Source organism: Diabrotica virgifera, chromosome 2 (assembly GCF_917563875.1).
Source record: "Diabrotica virgifera virgifera chromosome 2, PGI_DIABVI_V3a".
Lineage (NCBI taxonomy): Eukaryota > Metazoa > Arthropoda > Insecta > Coleoptera > Chrysomelidae > Diabrotica > Diabrotica virgifera.
The window spans coordinates 208,323,032-208,346,615 of record NC_065444.1 but is presented as its reverse complement, the minus strand read 5'-3'; the positions used below and the strand labels follow the sequence as shown (position 1 = coordinate 208,346,615).

The 23,584-nt window shown below is 32.1% G+C and overlaps 1 protein-coding gene across 1 annotated transcript in view; it reads right to left on the bottom strand.

The window, feature by feature from the left end:
- Positions 1-5,304: 5,304 nt before the first annotated feature.
- The window catches only part of LOC126879790 (zinc metalloproteinase nas-7-like), an 81,144-nt gene continuing 62,864 nt past the window's right edge, over positions 5,305-23,584 (bottom strand). The window contains exon 4 of the mRNA XM_050643052.1: positions 5,305-5,549. Within this exon, the coding sequence (XP_050499009.1) occupies positions 5,367-5,549 (183 nt within the window). The 3' untranslated portion in view covers positions 5,305-5,366. The remainder of the gene's footprint in view (positions 5,550-23,584) is intronic.

Below are 23,584 nucleotides of genomic sequence, written 5' to 3'. Positions count from 1 at the left end.
AATAAACATATTACAATGGAACTGTCGTTCGGCAGTTGCTAATAAACAGAATTTAGAATATTTACTCCATCAGAACGACATCAGTATAGCTCTATTATCTGAAACCTGGTTCAAACCGGGAAAATATAATTTTAAAGAATTTAATTGTTTTCGAGCTGACCGCCCTGATGGATATGGCGGATGTGCCATCCTTTTGAAATCTAACATAAAATGTGAAGAAATAATTTTTCCAAATACATATTCGTTTACATATAAGTGTATTTCCATTAAAATTTCACCTTTCAGAAAACGTTTACATATAATTTCTTTATATAATGAACAAAATAATAAAGTTTCAATTCAACAATGGATAAATTTTTTAGAAAATATATCAAAACCATTTATAATAGGAGGCGATTTTAACGCACACAATTTGGCGTGGGGTTGCGAAGTTGATGATAGATTAGGTAAAGATCTTCTAGATGCTATAGAATATTGTAATTTAGAATATTTAAAGGATGGGTCTCCCACTCTCGATATTTCCAAAAAACCTTCTGCTGTAGACTTAACCATTTGTTCCCGAGATTTTGCTTCTTATTTCCATTGGAATACTCTACTAGAACCTCATGGATCTGATCATGTGCCAATCATTATTTCATCACAAAGTTTCTCCGCAACAGAAGCCACATCCAGTAGAAAACATAGAATATGGAACCTTAGCAGAGCCAATTGGATGACTTATGCCAGAACTTTGGAAACAATGGAAGTTCCATTAATCTACGAAGAATTGTTAACAAATATAAACCAGGCAGTCAACATCGCTATTCCAAAATATTCCTCCATTAACGAAAAAAACAGAAGCCATATTCCGAAACCATGGTGGAATAATCAGTGTCAACTAGCAGCTGAAAGTAGAAAACATGCGTTCATTAATTATAAACAGAATCCAACGATCCAAAATTTAATAGAGTATAAACGACTTGACGCTGTTGCAAAGAAAATCTTCAAACAGAAAAAAAAAGAAGAATTGGATTGATTTTTGCGAAAGCCTAAACTCAAAATCACCATTAAAAGATGTCTGGTGAAAAGTTAATTGTTTTAAAAACCGCAAACAAGCCAACAGACTACCTATTGATCCAGAAGATACATGGTTGCAAGATTTCCACAATTTCCAAATGACGACACCGTACAAGAAGATATTCAAACAGTATCCAGACAAAACCACAATTTTGACGAAAATTTTCATCTATGGGAATTGCATCGAGCCCTTGAACAAAGAAATAATACTTCTCCAGGTATAGACAATGTGTCATATTCACTGTTGTACAACTTACCGATCGAACATAAAATTTCACTACTAAACATTTTCAACAATATTTGGACAAATAAGATACCAGTACCAAATAGTTGGAAAGAATACCTGATAATTCCTATTAAAAAACCTGGCAAACCAGACCGTGATCCAAATTCTTACCGACCTATCTCCTTGTCTTCATGTCTTTTAAAAACTTTCGAAAGAATAATTAAAAATAGATTTGAACATTGGTTAGAACACGATGGTATACTTCCAAGATCCCAATATGGTTTTCGCAAGTCTAGGTCTACTCAAGATGCAACTGCAGCTCTAGTTACGTCAATTCAGCTTAACTTTACAAGAAATAAGTCTACAGCAGCTGCGTTCCTTGACATTTCCGCTGCTTTTGATATTGTTAATTTAGACATTCTTTACAAAAAAATGTTGTATATTGGAATCCCTAATTCATTTGCTCTCTTTTTAAAATCTTTATATTCCAACAGATTAACTTATTTAAAAATTAATAATGATGAATTTTCATATCCTCGACTAACTAATATTGGATTGCCACAGGGGAGTAATTTAAGCCCGATTTTATACATCCTGTGCAACATAGATCTTGAAGTAAGTATACCCAACAATACAAAAATTCTTCAATATGCTGATGATGTTGTTTTATATACAGAAGGAAAATTGTTAAGTAGATGTGAGGATAATTTAAAAGTCGCATTAGAAATCGTAAATCAGTGCTATGAAGAAGTAGGATTATCAATTTCTGACACAAAAACTGAGGTGTGTTACTTTACAAAAAAGCGTAGAGTTCCACAAGGCAATCTTAACGTTGGAAAATTTAATTTTCCAATTAAAAGCTGTGTTAAGTATCTTGGTACCTATCTAGACAGGAAATTGTCATGGAAAGATCACATTCATCATATTGTTAAAAAATCAGAAAACTCAATAGATATTTTAAGAGCTTTCTGTAAAACAAATTGGGGAGCAGACCCAAATATTGCTTTGATGTTTTACCGTAACATGATCAGACCCATTTTCGACTATAGCTGTCAGTTGTTTGGATCAGCGACCAATACACTTTTAAATAAACTTGAAATTCAAAAAAATAAATGCTTAAGATTATGCCTATGCTATTTAAAATCCACTCCAGTCCAAATAATGGAAAATGAAGCAGTGGAACCTCCATTGCATTTACGCCGCCAATTTCTCAGTGATAAATTTACAACTCGAATTCTGTCCAAAAAATGTAATTACCTTCAAGATCTACATGAGCTATCAGTTTTAGACCTCACTCATAGGTACTGGAGAACTAAAAAATCTATACCTTTGGTAGAAAGTTATCTAAGTACGGTAAAGTACAGTGAAGTTATCTATAAAAGCCAAATTCCGCCTTGCTACAGTGCAATGACAAAAACATTATTTTCTAACAAGGTTAAAACATGTTATTTAAACTCACATTTGCCGCCAAATATGTTTGATATACTTATTAGAGAAAAATGGTTAAATTTTCAGTACATATTTACCGATGGGTCATAAGATGCAAATGGAAAGGGCTGTGCAGTATTCCACGAAAATAAAAATTACCATCATCAATATAGCCTACCTATTGAATGCTCAATATACACAGCAGAAATGATAGCAGTAATGTTTGCTGTTCAGTATGTACTACTGAATCCAACTAGCAATTATGTTATATTTACTGACAGTAAAAGCGTGGTGGACAGATTGAGTAACATTCAAACAGTCAAACACATAAACCACATTGAATTGAATATTCTTAAAACTCTGTTTGAAATTATACAATTAGGAGTAAATGTAACAATTGCTTGGATTAAGGTTCATTCGGGAATAAAAGGCAATGAAATAGTTGACGATTTTGCTAAATCAGCTTATGTGATCGGAGAAAAAATAAACAAAAATTTAATTCCAGCTTCAGATATTGATACTTTTAGCAGACAAAAACTTAAAAATAATTGACAATTGCATTACAGAGAATGTAATACTGGCTCAAAATTTGCTCATTGTAACCCTAGGATATTCTCAAAAAGATGGTTTTACACAGAATACAACAGACATTTTATAAAGACCATTAATCGGTTGAGAGCCAATCATGCTCTTACGCCATCTTACATGCATAGAATCGGCTTGGCAGATACTCCCAATTGTACTTGTGGCAAAATCAGAGATCTAACACATGTCATATTAGAATGTCATTTAAACATAAATAACATAAACGACCTTTATAAGGAATTAAGAGATTTAAAATGTTGTTTCCCAATAAACCTAAATACTTTAATATTTACAAATGATATGGAAATTCTTCATCTCATTTATAAACATGTTAAATTATGTAAATACAAGTTGTAAACGTAATATGTAATAAATAAGCATAATTTGTTAATGTGGTTTAAAAAAATTAAAAAAAAATATTAAAAAACACAAAATAAAATAATACAAAAAAAATAATAAACAAAAAAAAAAAGAAAAAAAAAGGAACAAAAATAAAAAAGAATAGAAAAAAAAGAAGTAAAAAAAAGTGTTTTGCACAAATTAAAATATATATTAAAAAAAACAGTAAAATAATTAAAAAAAAAAACAAAATAAAAAAGCTACACAATGTACCAATGTATCTATAAAAATAAAATTGTAGAATGTACTTATGTTATAAGAAAATGACTATGAATCTGCAATCAATCAGAAACAAGTCTGGCTAATTGGCTCTGCCAAAGCCATTTTTCAAAAAAACCCCATATTCCAAATTTTATTCAAAATTGGCACTTTTACCCTTTTTTTTTAGTTGTAGTCAGGATTCTAAATCCTAAAATTTATGATGCAATCCTAAAAATGCATCCTCTAGATGTATCTCGGGACAGCCAAAAAACGGTTTTTCGATTTTTTCGTTCTTTCCGCTTAGATATTAAAAATTCTGCCTTTGCCATTCAAAAGAACGACAAATAATTATAAATAATTATAAATAATAAGTTGGCGAAATCATATTATCATAACCTAAATTTTTTTTGAAAATTTCAAAAAAAATTCTGAGCTCAATACGATATAACAATCTAAAAAAAAATCAGGCTGTTTTGTATTCAAAAGATACATCCTCTTGAATTCTTCAGATTTTTTAAAGCAAAATTGCACTAAAAAAACTAAAACCTAAAAATTCTTCTTTTCTCGATTCAAGAGGTTCTAGGACCTCTGGGAAGCTAAAAATTTGCATGAAGGCATAATTTTATATCCTTTATCGAAAACGTAGGTAGCGGGGCTGATCGGTGCGGGGGCACCTTTGACCATCTTATCCCGCTATAGTTTTTATCATACTTTCCTCCCCTACTATTAATAACAAAGTCGGAACGTGGTTTAAGCTATCACGACTAGTGGCAATCGATCTAGCATATAAAAATATTATGAAAAAGACTACAAATTTCCTGCAAATAGCGCATTATTTCGAGCTTTTCGGCGAATAATCAATTATTTTGTTATCAACAAAATAAGAACATATTTTGAGTAATCGCGACTACTCTCATTCGATTCAGCGACCAAAAATACACCAGAGAAGACCTTAGCACTGCCAATGTCTTTACAGGGCTTCTAATAATATCTGAGAAATACCTAATTTTACCATAATTTGTTAATAACAATTAAACTGACCATATTGGGGCTTCCAGGCCACTTTCATTGGATTCAGCGACCCAAAAAACCTATAATAGCACCATAAAATCACGGCGAGCTAGAATTTCCCACGGGACCCCTTATGTTGCGACCAGACTATATATTAGCACGCAACCCATTAAAAAGGTCGCCGGTGAATCACCGGACCGGATAATCAAGAAATTTCAAGATCTTGAAATTTCTTGAGTCAAGACAAGATATAAGATGCCAAAAAAAAAACGCCAAGACAAGATTTTTTTTAATTTCTTGTCTTGATTGGATTTAAGAATTCTTGTCTTGTCGACCCCTACATGTAGCATTTACATATTAGTATATATTACCCCTTATAGTCAGAAGTAAAAACAAAATCTGTATTAAACTTTATTAGTTATATACATATATCAATATAAATATATATTAATGAAATAAACTAGTTTTCAGAATCATCGGGTAAATAATTTTTATATTCATTTTTTCTCGCAACGTACAACCTTCTCTTCAAGTTAACAATGGCGTCGGTTTTTTCAGGACAATTATACATAAGATTTATTTTAGTTATATCTATCTTCGATAATCCTTTTCGTTGACCCATGTGGGCCAAAAATGATTTATCCTACAAATAAGAATTATTGAAATTAAAAAAATTCAAAATATATACAGTATGTCCCTGTAATTAGGAACCATATAGAATATTTTTTATTATTAATTTTACGAAAAAAAGTTATTCTTCATAGTCTAAAACCTAAGACTTAACCGTCAGATATAAAATTTTATGAATATTATACGAGGTATATCAAAAAATATGAATTTCGCTCAATAGTAAAGTAGCTTTATTTTTCACAATATTGAAAATTGTTATTATAAAAAGTTGTTTGGAATTAAGAACTACATTCTAATATGCAATTACATCCTTCTAATTGAAAAAAAAAAATACGAAGAAAAGTTATTATTTATAAAATGTTCTGCATGGTCTAAAACCATACAATCATCTTTATGAAATATAATATTCTTTTTACATCACAGTTTACTTTTTATTTATCACAGTTTTTCGATTTCTCTCTAACGCATTAAATTGTATGTGACAGAAAAAAAGGCACGTCTATGAATACTTTGGTAATTATTCTAGTTCGGTGATTATTCTAGTTGTCGATAGATGGCGCCATAATCAAAAAAGAATTATTTATTGAATAAAATAATAATATTATCAATATATTCTGTACAATTTATAAGACTATACAAATGGAAGAAAATACCATTTTATAAATGCAATAGACACAATTGATTTGGTTTTATTCCAAATTGAAAATAAAATTTGACATCTGTCAGATTTAACTAAAATGTCACGTTAGAATAAATGTCATAAATGTGTATTATCACGGACTTACCTTTTTTTCTATAATTTGTGACGCACTGAAAAATGTTCATGAAAAGGAGAATACATACTTATATAACTATTTGAATTTCATACTGAACTCAATATAAAGTATTAAAAACGACTGTTACAAGAAAAACAATAAATTTAATCCTCCAACTACATATTTTACAAATGCAAAGACTAGATTGACTTTGTCTTGCTATGAGAACGCACTACAGACAATTAAATGCTTTTAGTAATCTCAGAATGTTAGATAGTTTCGTTCGTAGATTGACGATTGACGTGACCAAATGTATTTCGAACAAGATAACTTTTACTCTAGAATAACTTCTTTATCTTGTTCTACTCCTTAACTTGCCAGGTTTGAAGTCAAAATCAATCAATTTAGGTTAGCTGCAACTAATTAATGGAAACTCAGTCAAAGTTCGTTCTTTTTACAAATTTTCCAACTTTTTATTACTTTTTCTACTGACACTGACAATTATCAATTTATATATAAATAGCTGAATAGGAGAGACTTAAAATACTAACATTGTTTACAAATTAGATAGCGACTGAAAAACTATCTAACTTGACATCTGCACTAACTAAATTTCTAATTGTTATTAGTCCAAAGAAATGGTTTAAACAGACTGAAACATTCTCCCTCTCTAAGATTAATTAATCTTAAAGAAATTTACAACCAATTAAATTTTTTTTTTATTTAGCTAATACCTCGACAACTAATGGCCATTGGCATGGTAGGTACGGTAATTTTGAACAGTTAGGTACCTAGTGTCATGTGTAGTGTGTGTGTTGAGTAAGTGTCTTGTTACTTTGCAAAGTCGACGTCATTGTCTTTGCAAAGAGACGCTAATTGTATCCGAACGTCTGCGGTCCCTCCGGTTAGTACCGATCCCACAAGGACAGAAACTATATTCATTTATTAATTTATAATAAATGAAAAATTTCTGACCCTGGTGAGATTCGAACCCACAACCTTTCGGATTTTTCGATCCAAAGGCAGGCGCTCTTACCACTGAGCCACGGAGGGGTCCCAATTAAAATTAATTACAAATATCAACCAAATGAATGAAAAATAATGACATTAATGAAATTTAAATAATTATTTAAATTTTCGATCTTCTTGATTGATTTCCATCCAAACTGGGTGGAAACTTGTCTTAAGGAGGGGGTATGGTTTGAAATCAACATATCAAGCACATTTTTGTGAATTTTTTTCGAAGCTTTGGTACAAATATTTTATTTTTAAATTAAATAAGCATATTAAGTACAATTCAAAGAATGCTTAGAAAAAAATTCAATCCAAAATATTGGAAAATAAGCCATTGGTGACAAATTTTGACAGGCAGCTCACAAAAGAATGGATTTTGCGGTGGACATCAGAACTCGTCACTCGATCATACGAAACAAAAAATTCAAAAAGATTTAATTAGCTTATGAGTTTCACGAGGTCACAACGTCGAGTTTTTTTATTTTTAATGATTTTTGAATTTTTGGTATCACTCAGAAATCAAAAAAATGAAATTTTTGGTAAAAATTTTGTTAAAATCAACAGACTTATTATTGTTGAACAAAAAATACGCAAAAAAAGAAAAATATCTCGACGTTGTTACCTCATGAAATGTCTAAAGAAAATATGTGCAAAATATCAGGTAGATCGGCCCAGTAGTTTTTTAGTTACAATGTCCACCGCATTTGAAAAAGCAGTTTTGAGAAAAATGCGTTTAAAGTTTTGACAACTGCATCTTCATCTTCTTATTTGTCTGCCAAATCGTAAAGTGATGCATATTGGAATATGTTTTTTAAATCGAGGAGTAATCTACAAAAGAGAAGGCAAACAGTTGTTTAACGTTTCTCACTACGCTCAAGCGTGCTGGCGCTAAGCCGCGGCAACGCGAGTCGAAGGTAGGCATATTCAACACCCTGTATCTCTGGTAATTTTACTCCGATTATTTTGAAATTTTCAGAGAATATTCTTGGAAGTATGAACTTTTATTTGAAATAATAAAAAAAAATTAAATATTTCCACGACCATGACTCCGTTTTCATTCAAAAATGGAATGAATTGATAAAGCTTACTTTTAGTGGAGACGGTTTCTTTCTGGAGCAACTGTTTTATTTCTTCAGCAAAACAGTCCAGTTGAACTTGTTTCACCCAAAGTAGCTGAGCTCGTTTCACATCAGCAAGGCTCATATTACCTTCTCCAACTTTTTGAATCTTAAATCGAAAAGATCTGATGAATCTTGCTGTTTTCATTATCAGTTTAGTACACGTTGAATATTTCTTGACATCCGGAACAGGCATTTTCCGTAACGGCTCCCTCTCGTGAATGAAGTTGATTATTGCCCGTTTCTCAAGTATATTATCATCAGCGGTTGGTAATGTCGAAATTATTGGTCATTTATTTTGCTCCAATTTTAGAAAACTGCTTCCATTGAGCCAACGACAAGAAGTTGACATCTTTGTTGAGCCTCTTAAGCGTGTGGCATCATCGGCAACATTTTCCTCAGTGTTGTTCCAATTCCACTGATCCAATGTAGAGTAGTCCAGAATAAGGTTTACTCGACTGGTTACATATTGGCTGAATCTTCCCGTTCGTGAAGTCAACCAACACATTACAGTTCTTGAATCAATCCATAGAAAAGAGTTCGCAAAGTTAAGTCTTTGTCCAAAAGCTTTATCCACATACGCCTTCAACTTGGCTCCTTCAACAGCAGCATCGAGTTCCAATCTTGGTATTAGCATTTCTTTGGCTCTTGTTACCTTTCCTTTTCCTGCAATGATTGAAACACTTAAGCTTCCTCTCGCATGACCTCGTACGTAAGCCACAGCTGCAAACACTTCTTCGCTAGCATCACAAAAACAACAGATGTAAAGTTGGAGTTCTCGATTACAATTCATTTCACGATACAAAAGCGTCTGGGCTGGTCGATCTTCTATTCTCAGTGCAACTTGGTGAAACATCTGCTTGATGTCTTCAGAAATAGCAAATCGATGTCTTCGGAATCTCATCAGAACAGCAGCAAGTTGTTGTAGCAGTTCGGTTCCAGTGTAAACGAAATCATTAAATGACTTTCGTTTACTTCTTGCAGCTGCATCAAATACAAGTCTTGACTTTTTACTCGGGTGAAAGGTAAAAAAATGAGGTAAGTACCATCGCTTCTCCTCTGTTTCGTTAGGGTCGACTTTAACCTTTTGGAGAAATCCAGCTGAAATATATTCTTGGAAATTGGTTGTGTATAACTTAGCAAAAGCTGGATTTTTATTAGCTTTCCTTTCCATGGTTAACAGTCTCTTTCTTACCATTTCTTCAGACGAAGGTAAAGGTAGAACATCATTTTTCCACATTAAGCCTGTTTCCCAACGCCCTTCTTCCGTAATCGTCGTATTTATAGCTGATCCCTGATGGCAGTGCATATGAGCAGCTGGTGAGGCTAAAGGAGGTTGAGATTTTAATTGATCTTGAAGGAAGACTTCATCTTTTTCTTGAACTTCATTGAATCTTGAAGGATGTAGGAATGTATGATGCCTTCCTCTACATCCTTCAACTTTGCAAGTAATTCTTGATTTGCAATTCTTGACTGCGTGATTTTTCTTTAAACAACGGAAGCACATATGATTCTTCTTTGCAAACTCGTCTTTTTCCTTAGTTGGTAGTGTTGAAAACTTTCGACAGTCACCGACATGATGATTTTTAATTTTGCAATACACACAGTACTCTTTTCGATCCGGGTTGGGGTTAGTTGATACTGTTCCAAAATGAGTCTGCTTCTTCTTTCTATCCTTGTCATTTGCATTTTCAGAAGCTGTAGTGGGAGTTGACACAAGATACGCTAAAGACTGTTTTATAGAAATCCATTGTGAAAAATATTTTAGATTTTCTTCTCTTGAGGTGTCTTGTCGAAGCCAGCTGTACCACTGTTTCCATTTATATCGACATCCTTTTGACCAGAGTGCTCAGGATTTCAATAGAATACAGGTACTAGCTACTTTTATAGGACGTGATGCTTGCCACTAATGTTTGAGCGGCGATTCCGAACTTGATTGCTGCTTCAGGTTTGGTTACTGATGGAGAAGGGGCTGCTCTTGCTTTCTTTAATAACCCTTCAATCACAAACTTTGGTTGTCCAAACCTATCTTCTAGGGTCTTCATGATGCTTTCCACATTATTGATGTTTGGTAGCAGGAATAAAACTGCCTCCAAGGCATCTCCTTTCAAAGCTTCTCTTAATCTTCGAATGTTGATTGAATTGTAAATTTTGTACTCTTTGGTTGATCGATCAAACTCTGCTTTGAATAGTGGCCACTCTTCTGAACATCCATTGAACTTTGGCAATTCCTCATGTTTACGAGAATAGGATAGTGTAGCAGACATCTGTGAAATCGCTTCAGCCATCAGATCAGTTGGGTCAACTGGAAGATTTTTTGATTCTGGTAGACACTTCACTTGTGGTATCTCTTCCACTTCAGTTTGCATGTTCACTTCATTTGAATGATTGGTTTCGACGACTTCGCCATCATCATCAAATCCTAAATACTGGTCTTCGGCGATTGATTGTCGAATGGCTTCATCTTTTTTCTTTTTAAGCTCTTCAAGATTCTTAAGCTTCTCTTCTTGAACTAAACTTAACGATTGAAGGCCTTGTAGTTTTAGTTAAATATGACTCAATGTCTTTTTACTTTTTTGGTTTTTTTGTACATTGACTAGCTTCTCAGTCTCATGTACACTCAAGTCTTCTGGATAGATTTATTTCAAGGTTGAAAAGTCCTAGTGCATTGTTCAACCTTTTCTTCTTCTTCTATGATCTTAATTTGTAATTAAGCAATATTTTCCTTTGTCTCGGAAAGTTTGTCTCTTGAGGCATATTCTTTTTTAAGGTCGATTACGGACTGGTTACTAGTTGTTGAGTACACTGATGAAGCTCTGGACAATGAGATTTTTCGGCTTGAATTAACTATTGGTTGTCTTACTGTCACTGGAGTTGGGGCATCTATTGGATTTCCAAATTCGTTGTATGTCATTCTTGGAGGGGGTCTTGATATCCGCTTACTTTCACCTTCGCTTGCTGACATCGTTGTCGACAGTAGTTTATCTTTGAACTTAAAATGACTGTTTCCTTCCTTTGGAGAGCAGCTAACCTCTTCTTAATTACCTCGACTCCCGGGTTTCGGCACCAAAATGTTTCGAACAAGATATACCCCAGGCTGTGGGTGAAAAATAGGTCGATTTCAGGATATAATTCAGGAATTTTTGCAATCTATCAGGTGTTGTAAAGGATGATGCCAGGAATAACTTCTACTAAAATGTAATCAAAAATATTGTGCGCTTTTTTTTTAATTGCGATTTTCATTTGTTATATTTGCAATTTTTATTGATTTTTAATTTTGTACCTTAGGATATTGATTTTAGAGAAAAACTTTTTAATAGAAAGTTGTAGTAAATTAAAAAACCTACAATTTGAGCTATGGTAAGTTTGATTTCGTTAATTGGTTATTGCAAAACAGCCTGCGAAATGTCCAAAATGGCCGTTTTTTACAATTGCATTATTTATTGTACAAATAATTTTTTTTTATTTTTTAATGCTTTAAAATGAAGATCTTTCAATTCCAAACATAAAAAAAAATTGTAAAGCCAGATTAACGAATTTGTTGCTTAGATATTATAAATTGTTTATCACAAGAGGTCAAATGTCGAAGGCTATAACTTTTTGAAAAAAAATCGTACAAAGTTATTGAATCATCTAATCTCTTTCGAAAGATTCATATTTTTATATTCTGATGTAAAAAATGCGTAAACCATTTTTAAATCTCTAATTTTTGGGTTTGAAAATAAGGGGGCAAATTTCGTTATAAACATTTAGAGCTGAAGCGGCCCTGTACATCCTATGAGTTTTTAACTTACAGATTATTGTTGCTAAAGATGAAACAAATATTTATAAAGAAATAAAAAATTTCTACGACCAACTGAAGCCGAGATAATTTTTGGGTTTGCAAATAAGGAGGCAAATTTCGTTATAAACATTTAGAGCTGAAGCGGCCCTGTACATCCTATGAGTTTCTAACTTACAGATTATTGTTGCTGAAGACAAAACGAAGATTTATAAAAAAATAAAAATGTTCTACAACCAACTGAAGCCGAGATAATTGTTTTCTTTTTCTTAAGTCGTAGTGCCTTTATTTATAACAATTAAGAAATTATTTTACAGTCATTGACTAAAGAAAGACTTATGTTATCTTAAAATAAAAATTATTATAAAATATAATTACATTTAATTACAAAAAGTTATTTTTAAAATCGGTGCTTTTGCGAGCCGCCGAATTTTGCAAATCGCCCGGCTCGCTTCAAATCCGCGCGGTCGGAAAATTTTTACGTAACTTGTATTAAATTTTGACAAAAAACAGTTTAATAATATTACCGTTATAATATACAATCTATTTACCTCTGTATTTGTTTTTCGTGATAAACTTTTATATGTGAAATTTCATTTCTGAAGAAATAATATTACAAAAATGATACATATATATGAAATATATAACTATATTTTTAATTTTTTCATTGTTATATAAATATAATAATAATAATGTTACTTCTGACTATAATATACAATATAAAACTTTTTCTTCTTGTAGTGACTATTCTTTTTGGATTTCACATATAAAAGTTTATCAAGAAAAACAAATACAGTGGTAAATAGACTGTATATTATAATGGTAATACAGTGCAACCTCGATTATCCGTCTCTCCATTAACCGTCACCTCTGTTAACCGTCAGGGTACATACAGAAGTTGTATTGACTACATAAGCAAAAATTTTAAGGTAAAAAAATAAAAAAAAGGTAATTTGATTTGTGATGAGGACACAAGCGGCTGTCCATTGCTGACAGATAAAGAAATCGTTGAAATGGCAACAAAGGCGGATCAAACAGATTCAGAAGCTGACACAGACTTGGAATTTGACTGTAGCTATGTTGATAAACCTATTGTAACTGACAAAGATTTGCGTAAATAAACTAGTGAAGCTGCATCGCATATGCAATAATTCTTCGAGTGGTATTCTCAATAAGAAGAAGCCAGTAAAGTAAATTGCATGATCTTATGCCGATTAAGAAATTCAGCGGTTGCAAATTGTGAAGCAACAGTAAAACAAACAAAGATTTCAGAATATTTTAAATTGATTCGATTGTACGAACACAAATCCCTCTTATATTATCAAACAAACCATACAAATGAAATTTGAGTGTACTGTGAATTTAAAATTTTTTTTTAATGTTCTGTTAACCGTCTTTTCGATTATCCGTCAAACCCTTGGTCCGGTGCCCTGACGGATAATCGAGGTTCTACTGTATTATTAAATTGTTTTCTGTCATTTAATACAAGTTACGTAAAAATTTTCCGAGCGCGCGGATTTGAAGCGAGCCGGGCGATTTGCAAAATTCGGCCGCTTGCAAAAGCACCGATTTAAAAAATAATTTTAAATAATTAAATGTGATTGTATTTTATAATAATTTTTATTTTAAGATAACATAAGTCTTTCTTTAGTCAATGACTGTAAAATAATGTCTTAATTGTTATAAATAAAGGCACTATGGTTTAAGAAAAAAAAACAATTATCTCGGCTTCAGTTGGTTGTAGAAAATTTTAATTTTTTTATAAATCTTCGTTTCGTCTTTAGCAACAATAATCTGTAAGTTAGAAACTCATAGGATATACAGGGCCGCTTCAGCTCTAAATGTTTATAACGAAATTTGCCCCCTTATTTTCAAATCTAAAAATTAGAGGTTTAAAAATGCTTTACGCATTTATTTACATCAGAATATGAAAACATAACTCTTTCGAAGGAGATTGGATGTTTCACCAACTTTCTACGATTTTTTTTCAAAAAGTTATAGCCTTCGACATTTTACCTCTTGGGATAAACAATTTATAATATCTAAGCAACAAATTCGTTAATCTGGCTTTAATTTTTTTTTACGTTTGGAATTGAAAGATCTTTATTTTAAAGCTTTAAAAAATAAAAAAAAATTATTTGTACAATAAATAATGCAATTGTAAAAAACGGCCATTTTGGACTTTTCGCAGGCTGTTTTGCAATAACCAATTAACGAAATTAAACTTACCATAGCTCAAATTGTAGGTTTTTTAATTTCCTACAACTTTCTATTAAAAAGTTTTTCTCTAAAATCAATATCCTAAGCTACAAAATTAAAAATCAATAAAAATTGCAAATTTAACAAATGAAAATCGAAATTAAAAAAAAAGCGCACAATATTTTTGGTTACATTTTAGTAGAAGTTATTCCTGGCATCGTCCTTTACAACACCTGATAGGTTTCAAAAATTCCTGAATTATATCACATTTTTTCACCCACAGCCTGGGGTAATAACTTTTACTTTAGATTAACTTCTTCATCTTGTTTTACTCCTTAATTTGCCAGGTTTCGAAGTAAAAACCAATCAAACTAGGTTAGCTGCAACTGAATAATAGAAATGCAATCAAATTTAGTTTTATTTACAAATTTTCCAACTTTTTATTACTTTTTCTACTGACACTGACAATTATTAATTTTTATATAAATAGCTTAATAGGAGAGACTTAAATACTAACTTTGTTTACAAATTAGATAGCGACTGAAAAACTATCTAACTTGACATCTGCACTAACTAAATTTCTAATTCAACACCTCAGAAATAAGGTGTGTTAAGTCCAGTGATGTGGGAGGGAGGGCATGTGACATGAGGTGAAGTAGATGGGATCGCTTTCACGGGATAAATGGGGAAGGCAATATGGCGGAACAACTCTTTAGCAGTATATTCTGTTCTATATAAAGTATATAATTATAAAATTGTATTATATTATATAAATATAAATATATATATATATATATATATATATATATATATATATATATATGTCTTTCATTGCTTCCTCAGTACCAGGGTTTTCCCAGCTGTTATCTCAGTACTTTTTTATTTACTAGTAACCCAATTACTCCTTGGACGTTTATATATATATATATATATATATATATATATAATGTGTGAATTGTTCGTAAGGGGATTTTTCCACATTCTCTATTTCATTTGTTTGATATATATATATATATATATATATATATATATATATATATATATATATATATATATGTAATATGTTACTTTTTACACCACTATAGATTGGGACTTGGGACTTTTGACTTTTTTTAAACTAAATTGATGTTGCTCTAAAAATACAAAGTTTATTAATTTTACAATATTTACAAACTTAAAATTATACTACCTGAAAATACAAAGAAACAACAATTTAAGCTTATTATTCTACGTTAAAAAATTCTTAATCATTTATGACATTAAGTAATTTTAAGAAAGTTTATTCATGACATTTTGTCACTGTCACTTCACTTTATCTTGCTACTTGGCTAGTGTCTCAGCTACTTGCTTCAAACTTAAATTAAAGAGAATCTCGACAGCAGATATTGTATGTCGGGATTTCTCTTTACATCTCCCCCCCTTCAGGTGAGAACTAGACAGGTATTTGTGTGGTCATTTTTGGATTCTTCAAACAACGGTGTTAGTTTTGTAATGTGGAACAGGTTTGACTCTTCTTTACTGTGTCCAGTGTCCAATTCGTAGATAGAATTCGACCATTTCTTCTTAATTGTGTACGGTCCAGTTCGCAATTCGTTTAGCTTTGCTCTGTTTAATTTATTACCATTTTCCACGTATACTTGGTCTCCAACATTTAGTTGTAGGTCTTTTCGATGTGCATCAAATCTCCTTTTGTTGCATTCATGTGATTTTAATGTATATTTCAATGCTAATTTTCTATCTTTACTTAATTTTTCTTGTTTGACTGTAGATCTTATTTCATCAGGTAGTATGTTTGTGTTTTCACCTTCTACTAGATATTTTGGAGTAAACCTTGTTATCGTATGCTCTGTTTTATTGTAGGCTGCTACACATTTTTGTGCAACTGTTGACCATGCAACTTTGTTCTTTGTTTCATTTATTTTACATCTTATTTTATTTACGAGCGTTTGGTTTACTCTTTCATTCAGCCCATTGGAAAATGGTGCATCAACAGCAGTGAATACTAGTTTTGTATTATTATTCTTAAGAAATTGTTTGTATTCTTTCGAGTTTATTCCAGGGTATTGATCTGCTAACACTATGTCGACTTGGTAATTGTCTGTTACCATTTTTGTCAATTTTATAAAGTCCGTTGCACTTTGATTCTGTGATGTTAAAATATAAACGTACCTTGTAAAATGGTCAATTAATATGTGGAGGTACTTCTTTGTTGACCGACATCCACCAAATCCTCCAACAGTGTCTATAGAAACTATTTCAAATGGTCGTTTTGCTGGACCTAAATGTGACATCCATCCATATTTGGGTTTTCTTCTTGATTTGTTTTTCAAACAAATTTCACAGTTATTTCATATTTTCCTTATATTTTTTAACAAGTTTTTTGCTGTATAAAATGGAGTTATCTTGTCCTTTTTATTAGATCTATACTAAAATTTTCTGATATTAAAATTTTGTCTCTTTTTCTTATTTTTCTATAATAGATTCCATTCTTAAATGTCAAATTACTATTGTGTAAATCTCTTTGATCTTGTTGTATCTCTGCGATATCTATTAAGTTAATTTTTCTTATGGATTCACTCATTTGTAAATCACTATAATAGTGGTTTACAAACTGAAGAAAATCGTCCAAATTTTCCTCTGGTTCTAATACTGGATTTCTGCTCAGACAGTCCGCTTCTTGGTTTGTTGCCCCTGGATTATATTTAACCCTAAAGTTGTACTGTGATAAGTAGTAAGCCAAATCACCTAATTCTTCATCAGTTCTAGCTTTAAAATTCATATTTTCTAAGGGTTTATGGTCAGAATATACCTTAAATTCTTTGCCCATTAGCCAATGTTGCCAATATTTTACAGCTTCTTTTATGGCTAAGCATTCTAGATATATTGCTTTTTTCTTTTTTTGTGCTTCTGTTAATTTTTTTGAAAAATATGCCACTGGTCTACTATTACCATTTTCATCGTCCTGTTTTAGCACAGCTCCCACATCAATCATGCATGCATCTGTGTAGATTTTAATTGGGACGTTTGGGTCAAATATCTTCAGAATTGGTTGTGAACACAACCAATTTTTTTATCTTATCGAAGGCTTCTTGAAATTCTTTTGTCCAGATGAACTTAACATCTTTCCTTAATAGGTTATATAGCGGTTCAAGTATAACTGCTCTGTGTGGTATAAATTTTTGATGAAAATTTATTTTTCCCAAAAATTGACGGATATTTTTTTTTCTTTTCCGGAACTGGAAAATCTTTTACAGCGGTCAGGTAATCTTTTAATGGTCTCACCGAATTATTTTCGAGTATATGACCCAAATATTTTGCGCTATTTTTCGCAAATGAGCATTTTGAGAATTTTAGTTTAAACCCTTCTTTCATAATTGTTTCCAATAATGTAGATATATGTGAAATGTGATCTGTGAATGTCTTAGAGAATATTATAATATCATCAATAAAGTTTATTGCAAAATCTGACATTTTATATTTTCTTATTATGTTACTCAGTATTCTTTGGAAAATGGCTGGTGATGTCTTCAATCCAAATGGTAGACAGGTCCATTGGAAGTGTCCCTCTTGTGTTACAAATGCTGTTTTATGTTTATCTTCAATTTTCATTGGAATTGACCAGAACGCAGAGTTAATATCTAATGTTGTAAAGTAATTACAGTTTACTGTTTTTATTATTAAATCTTCTATCAATGGAAAAGGCTGTGATTGAGGTGTGACTATTTTGTTAAGTTCTCTAAAGTCTATACACAGTCTTGATTTTTTCCCCTCTTCTTTTTTATATGCCAATGTAACAGGAGCAGCAAAAGGACTGTATGATTCTTCAATTAAACCCTTTTCCAATAATTTTGCTACTTGATTTTCTATCTCTTTTCTGTCCTCCATTGTGCATCTGTAGGGGCGTTTGTAACAGTATTTTTCTACCATTAGATCAATGTGGGCTTCATAATCTTTAACTGTACCAACATCATATTTATCCTTGGCAAATACCGTTGCATATTTATCAATTATTTCTTCAATTTTAACTTGTTTATCTAAATCTAGATGATTTTTTTCTATTTCAAATTGATCAATATTTAAATTTTCATTGAAATTAATTTTATATTCTTTTTTGTTTGTCACCTAGTACATCAGGAATTTTGACATATTTACCTTTTTCTGGTGATTCTATATTTCTATCATTGTTATGTATAATCTCTAGTCTCTCATTATGACTTATATTAAATTTTAAACAACAGTCCAAACCAGCTAAAAAATCATACTTACATTCTTCATTTTCTATAACAAAAACATTCATTTGATTTTCAACGTCTAAAATTTTTAATTTTAATGTAACCATACCTTTTGTTTTTGAACTACCATTAATTGTGTTTAGATTAACTGAATGTTTATTATTCCATTCCTTCTGTTTTATTTTCAATATTTTTGAATTTATCAGTGACACATTGGATCCTGGATCATACAGTGCATTCACATTCAGTATGTTGTTTATTTTTACGTTGAACACAATTAATGGTATTATTGTAAGTTTTTTGGATTCTCGTTGCTCAATTCCACTTCTAACATTGCATTGTTATTTATTGTCCTCACTTGACCAGCTTTATCTTTTTTTTCTTTCAACCAGCAATTCTCCTCAGAATGGAACCGTTTTCCTCTATTTGCATTTTCACATATTTTACAAGGAGTTTTTTCCTCTGATTGTTTGAATTTATTTTCTGCATATTTTTTCTTTTTCATTAGACTTCTAGTTGCAAGGTGTTCAAGTTTACCTATCTCATTGTACAAATCTTGGGTACCTTGTAATATTTCTCTATCAATTTTATCTGCAACATTATTTGGTAGGCCAATGGCTATTAAATCTATTAATGTGCTTGTGTCAATGGATTTACTCACCTGCAGTAGTAGCTTTTCCTTTTTTATTGCATATTCTAATAAGGAACCAGTCTGGTATTTAAATGTGTGAGCATATCGGATTTGAGACCACCCTTTACTTCCAAAAGTTTCACAAAAATTATTTTTCCAGTCTTCCCAATCTGATTCTACTGTAAATTTTAGTATCATACAGCTGTACCAGTCTATACTTGCCTTTTCAAGGAAAAATTTTAAAATTTCAATCTTTTTCTTTTCTTCTAGAATTAAACAACGTTCGCATTCTCTTTCAAATTCAGATAGCCATTGGTTTGCGTTTATATTTTTTCCATCAAATTTTTCAATCATAAAATCTTTTGCTATCTTGCTTAAATTCTGAATTTCAGATGTCTGTTCTTTATTTTCCATCAGTTTTTCCAATAGTTTTTGTATTGTGTCAACTTGAACATCTGATGTGGGTTCACTATCACTCTCTGTCAGTTCTTCTAAATATTGATTCTCAAAATATAAATTTTCATCTTCATCTAGATAGATTTTTGATAATTCTTCTATTAAGGTTATCCACACTTTTCTAGATTTATTTCTTTTCTTTATAGAGTTTTTTATTCTTGCATATACCTGTGTTTTGCACACTTCTTTGTGCAAATTCGCTGGCTGAAGCTGAAACTCGTCTGGTAATAAAAAGGTTTTTCCATCTGGTGTGCCAATTGAAGTTATACACATCATATTTGTTTTTCCATCTTGTGCTCCTACCATTTTAAAGTCAAACCTTAATTTTTCCATTTTTGAGTGTACTTAAGCAAAATTGTTGTTTTGTAATATGTTACTTTTTACACCACTATAGATTGGGACTTGTGACTTTTGACTTTTTTTAAACTAAATTGATGTTGCTCTGAAAATACAAAGTTTATTAATTTTACAATATTTACAAACTTAAAATTATACTACCTGAAAATACAAAGAAACAACAATTTAAGCTTATTATTCTACGTTAAAAAATTCTTAATCATTTATGACATTAAGTAATTTTATGAAAGTTTATTCATGACATTTTGTCACTGTCACTTCACTTTATCTTGCTACTTGGCTAGTGTCTCAGCTACTTGCTTCAAACTTAAATTAAAGAGAATCTCGACAGCAGTATTGTATGTCGGGATTTCTCTTTACATATATATATATATATATATATATATATATATATATATATATATATATACAAAGTGGAATATATAGGAATATAGTGGAATAAATTCACTATCTCAAATACTAATTGTTTTTTTGGAAAATGCTCAGACCCTTCGATTAGTATTTCAAATTGTCCTTTTTGACATTCAATAATAATGTATACAGGGTGTCCCAATTTAGAGATATGACGTCATCGTCGATTTTCTTAAATGGCAACACTGTCATTTTGATAGCTAATTTGATAGGGTTTGTAAAGTTATACATAACTACAAAATATCAAATTTTTATTCTCTACCATTTACAAGATAATAGAAAATAACAAAGTTATATCTGTAATTTGGAATATATTCAATAATTAAAATACTAACTGTTTTTTTGAAAAATGCTCAGACCCGTCGATTAGTATATCAAATTGACCTTTTTGACATATAATAATAATGTATACAGGGTGTCCCAATTTAGAGATATGACGTCATCGTTGATTTTCTTAAATGGCAACACTGTCATTTTGACAGCTATTTTGATAGGGTGTGTAAAGTTATACACAACTGCAAAGCCTTGAGGGCTTTAAAGAACCTAAAGATAACCTCAAAGCTTGCATGGGAATGTCGCGAAGAACTTGACACTCTGGCGGAACATAATTAGGTAAAACTCATTTGGGTGCCTGGAGTTGAAAGCTGATGGACTTGCTAGACGAGGATCAGCAACAAGATACTTCGGTCCAGAACCGGCACTGGGAGTGCCCAAAAGCACAATCAGAGGCCGATTAAGAGGCTAGATGCGAAGACAGCACAAAGAATACTGGGAAGAAATTCCCACGCAAAAGCATGCGAAGAGATTTATACCTGACATGCGCAAAAAGAGCTGAAGAACTGTTTAATATGAACAGTAATCAGCTCAAAATCACTACAGGTTTCTTAAATAGACACTTTCCAGTAAAAGGACACCTACACACGATAGGACTATATAACGGAGATCTCAGTTTCAGACTATTCAGTAGAGAGACCGAGACAGTCAGACATTTATTGTGCGATTGCGAGGCTCTGGGCCGCAAGAGACAAGCAATATATGGGGACTGCAGACCAAGTCCGACAGTATATGGCACTAACCTAATGGACCGTTACAGGCTAGTGAAGGGCACTACTATATTGGATTTGGCTGTCATGAGAACGAATGGAAGAAAGCACAATAAGCTGAAAAGTTGCAGTGCGACCAGGGTGCACGACAGCCAAAATCCCGACAGCTACAATCCCGACGGTCAAAATCCCGACACGCCAGAATACCGACAGGCCAAAATCCCGACAGGCCAGAATCCCGACAGGTTTGATAAGTTTCTTTCTTTCTCAGTAATCGGGTCTAACTTCAATTTATACCGTTGTTTTTTAATTGTTATTAATGCGCGTCCATCCGATTTTATTGCCAATGCGGTAAGCTGTATTTCAACAATCTCCTTTTTTGCCATGGAAAACATTATTTAGATCTCTTCTCATTTTTTATCTAAAAAAGATCTCTTCTCATTTTCCTGCATGAGAAGTTGACAGTTTTCGAGTTACAAGGGATTTAAAATTTGAAAATTTGAAAGATACACATATTCGAGGTTTGCAAATTCCTATGTAAATTATTATTTTTGAAGTTGCCAAGTACCTAACTTGAAGTTTAGACATTCAATTTTAAAAGTTGGATGAGTAATTGGGGCTTATTTCAATGTAAATCGTTGTTTTTTAATTATCAATTATGCCCACTCGACTCTTAGGCTGCAACCTGCCACCCCTCGCACTATGGCTACAACTCCACTTGCGATTTGTAGCTGCGGCGACAAAAAAATCGCTGTCGCAGAAAATATAGAGGGTGCCTCCGCTGCGATTTAAAAGTCGCTGAATTACATCAGTTTTGCAATGGATAACATCGAAACCACTTGTGTGATTGCTCTTCGCGCGAGATGTGTGCAGTTGTATCTTGTTACGAAAATTGCAGAATTGCTTAATTTATCTTAACTCATCCAACTGAAGTGGTAGAATAATATTTATATTAACAATATTATAAATATAACAGTGTTAATATAATATATTACGTCTATTACCGGATTTATACTCACAGCACTGTTCGACAGGGAATTGGACAGGGAAGTGGGCAGCGTGAATGTGTAAATAGCTCACTCGCGCTGCTGCTCGTCATGCTATTGCCATTGCACCTGCATACCCAAAGAGTCGGTTTTCTGTGGCGGAAGTCAAAGGGAGGTAGCGCGAGGACGAGTGGGTATTCACATTCAACTACTCTCTCTCTCTTTCACTTGCCGCCGGCAAAGCGGCAAGTGAGTAAGGGAGCAAGACGATGCTGTCATCACATTCCTTTCTTGTTAGTCATTCGGTAATGAGTTGTGAAGATATTGGCGAGGAACTGATGTAAACACCTCACTCGCATCGATATCGTATTTCGGGCAATATTTCCGTCAGCGGCAGCAGTAGTGGCAATAGCTGAGTATAAATCCGGCATATGAATCAACTGTAACTTCCGCTAATGAGAAGTTAATTGGTATTTAGTGCAACTCAATCGTATGTTCACGCTATAATATGCGTATGTTCTCATTTTTCAGATTTTAAATCGCTTATAACTCAAAAACTGTTAACTTGTCAGAACAATGAAAAGAAACTTTTTTAATTTAGTATTACCAGAAAAACCTAAAAAAATATTTTCCGGTGCAAAATAGAAGACTGTTAAAATAGCCGCACCGGCATTAAAATTGGATGGACGCATAACAACATTTTAAAAAGAACGGTCTAAATTGAAGATAGAACCGACTACTCTTCAGAATTTTATTATAGATATATTCAGATATAATAAATCTGAGTTTTTAAGCTTCTAAAATGCGTATTATCGCATTTTTCAGATTTTAAATTGCCCCTAACTTGAAAACTATCAACTTTTGAGAAAAATGACACGATACCTTTCTTGTTTAGAATGGCCAAAAAACCTAAAAAATATTTTCCGGAGCAAAAAAGAGTAATCTTTTGAATTTCTTTAAAAAAAATTGTTTAAACAATTTCTCGCCAAAAAGTTCGCCCTGCACTCTTCATATTTCCTTAAAGGGAACATTTTTGAACAGGAATCCGCAGAGAAACCGAATCAT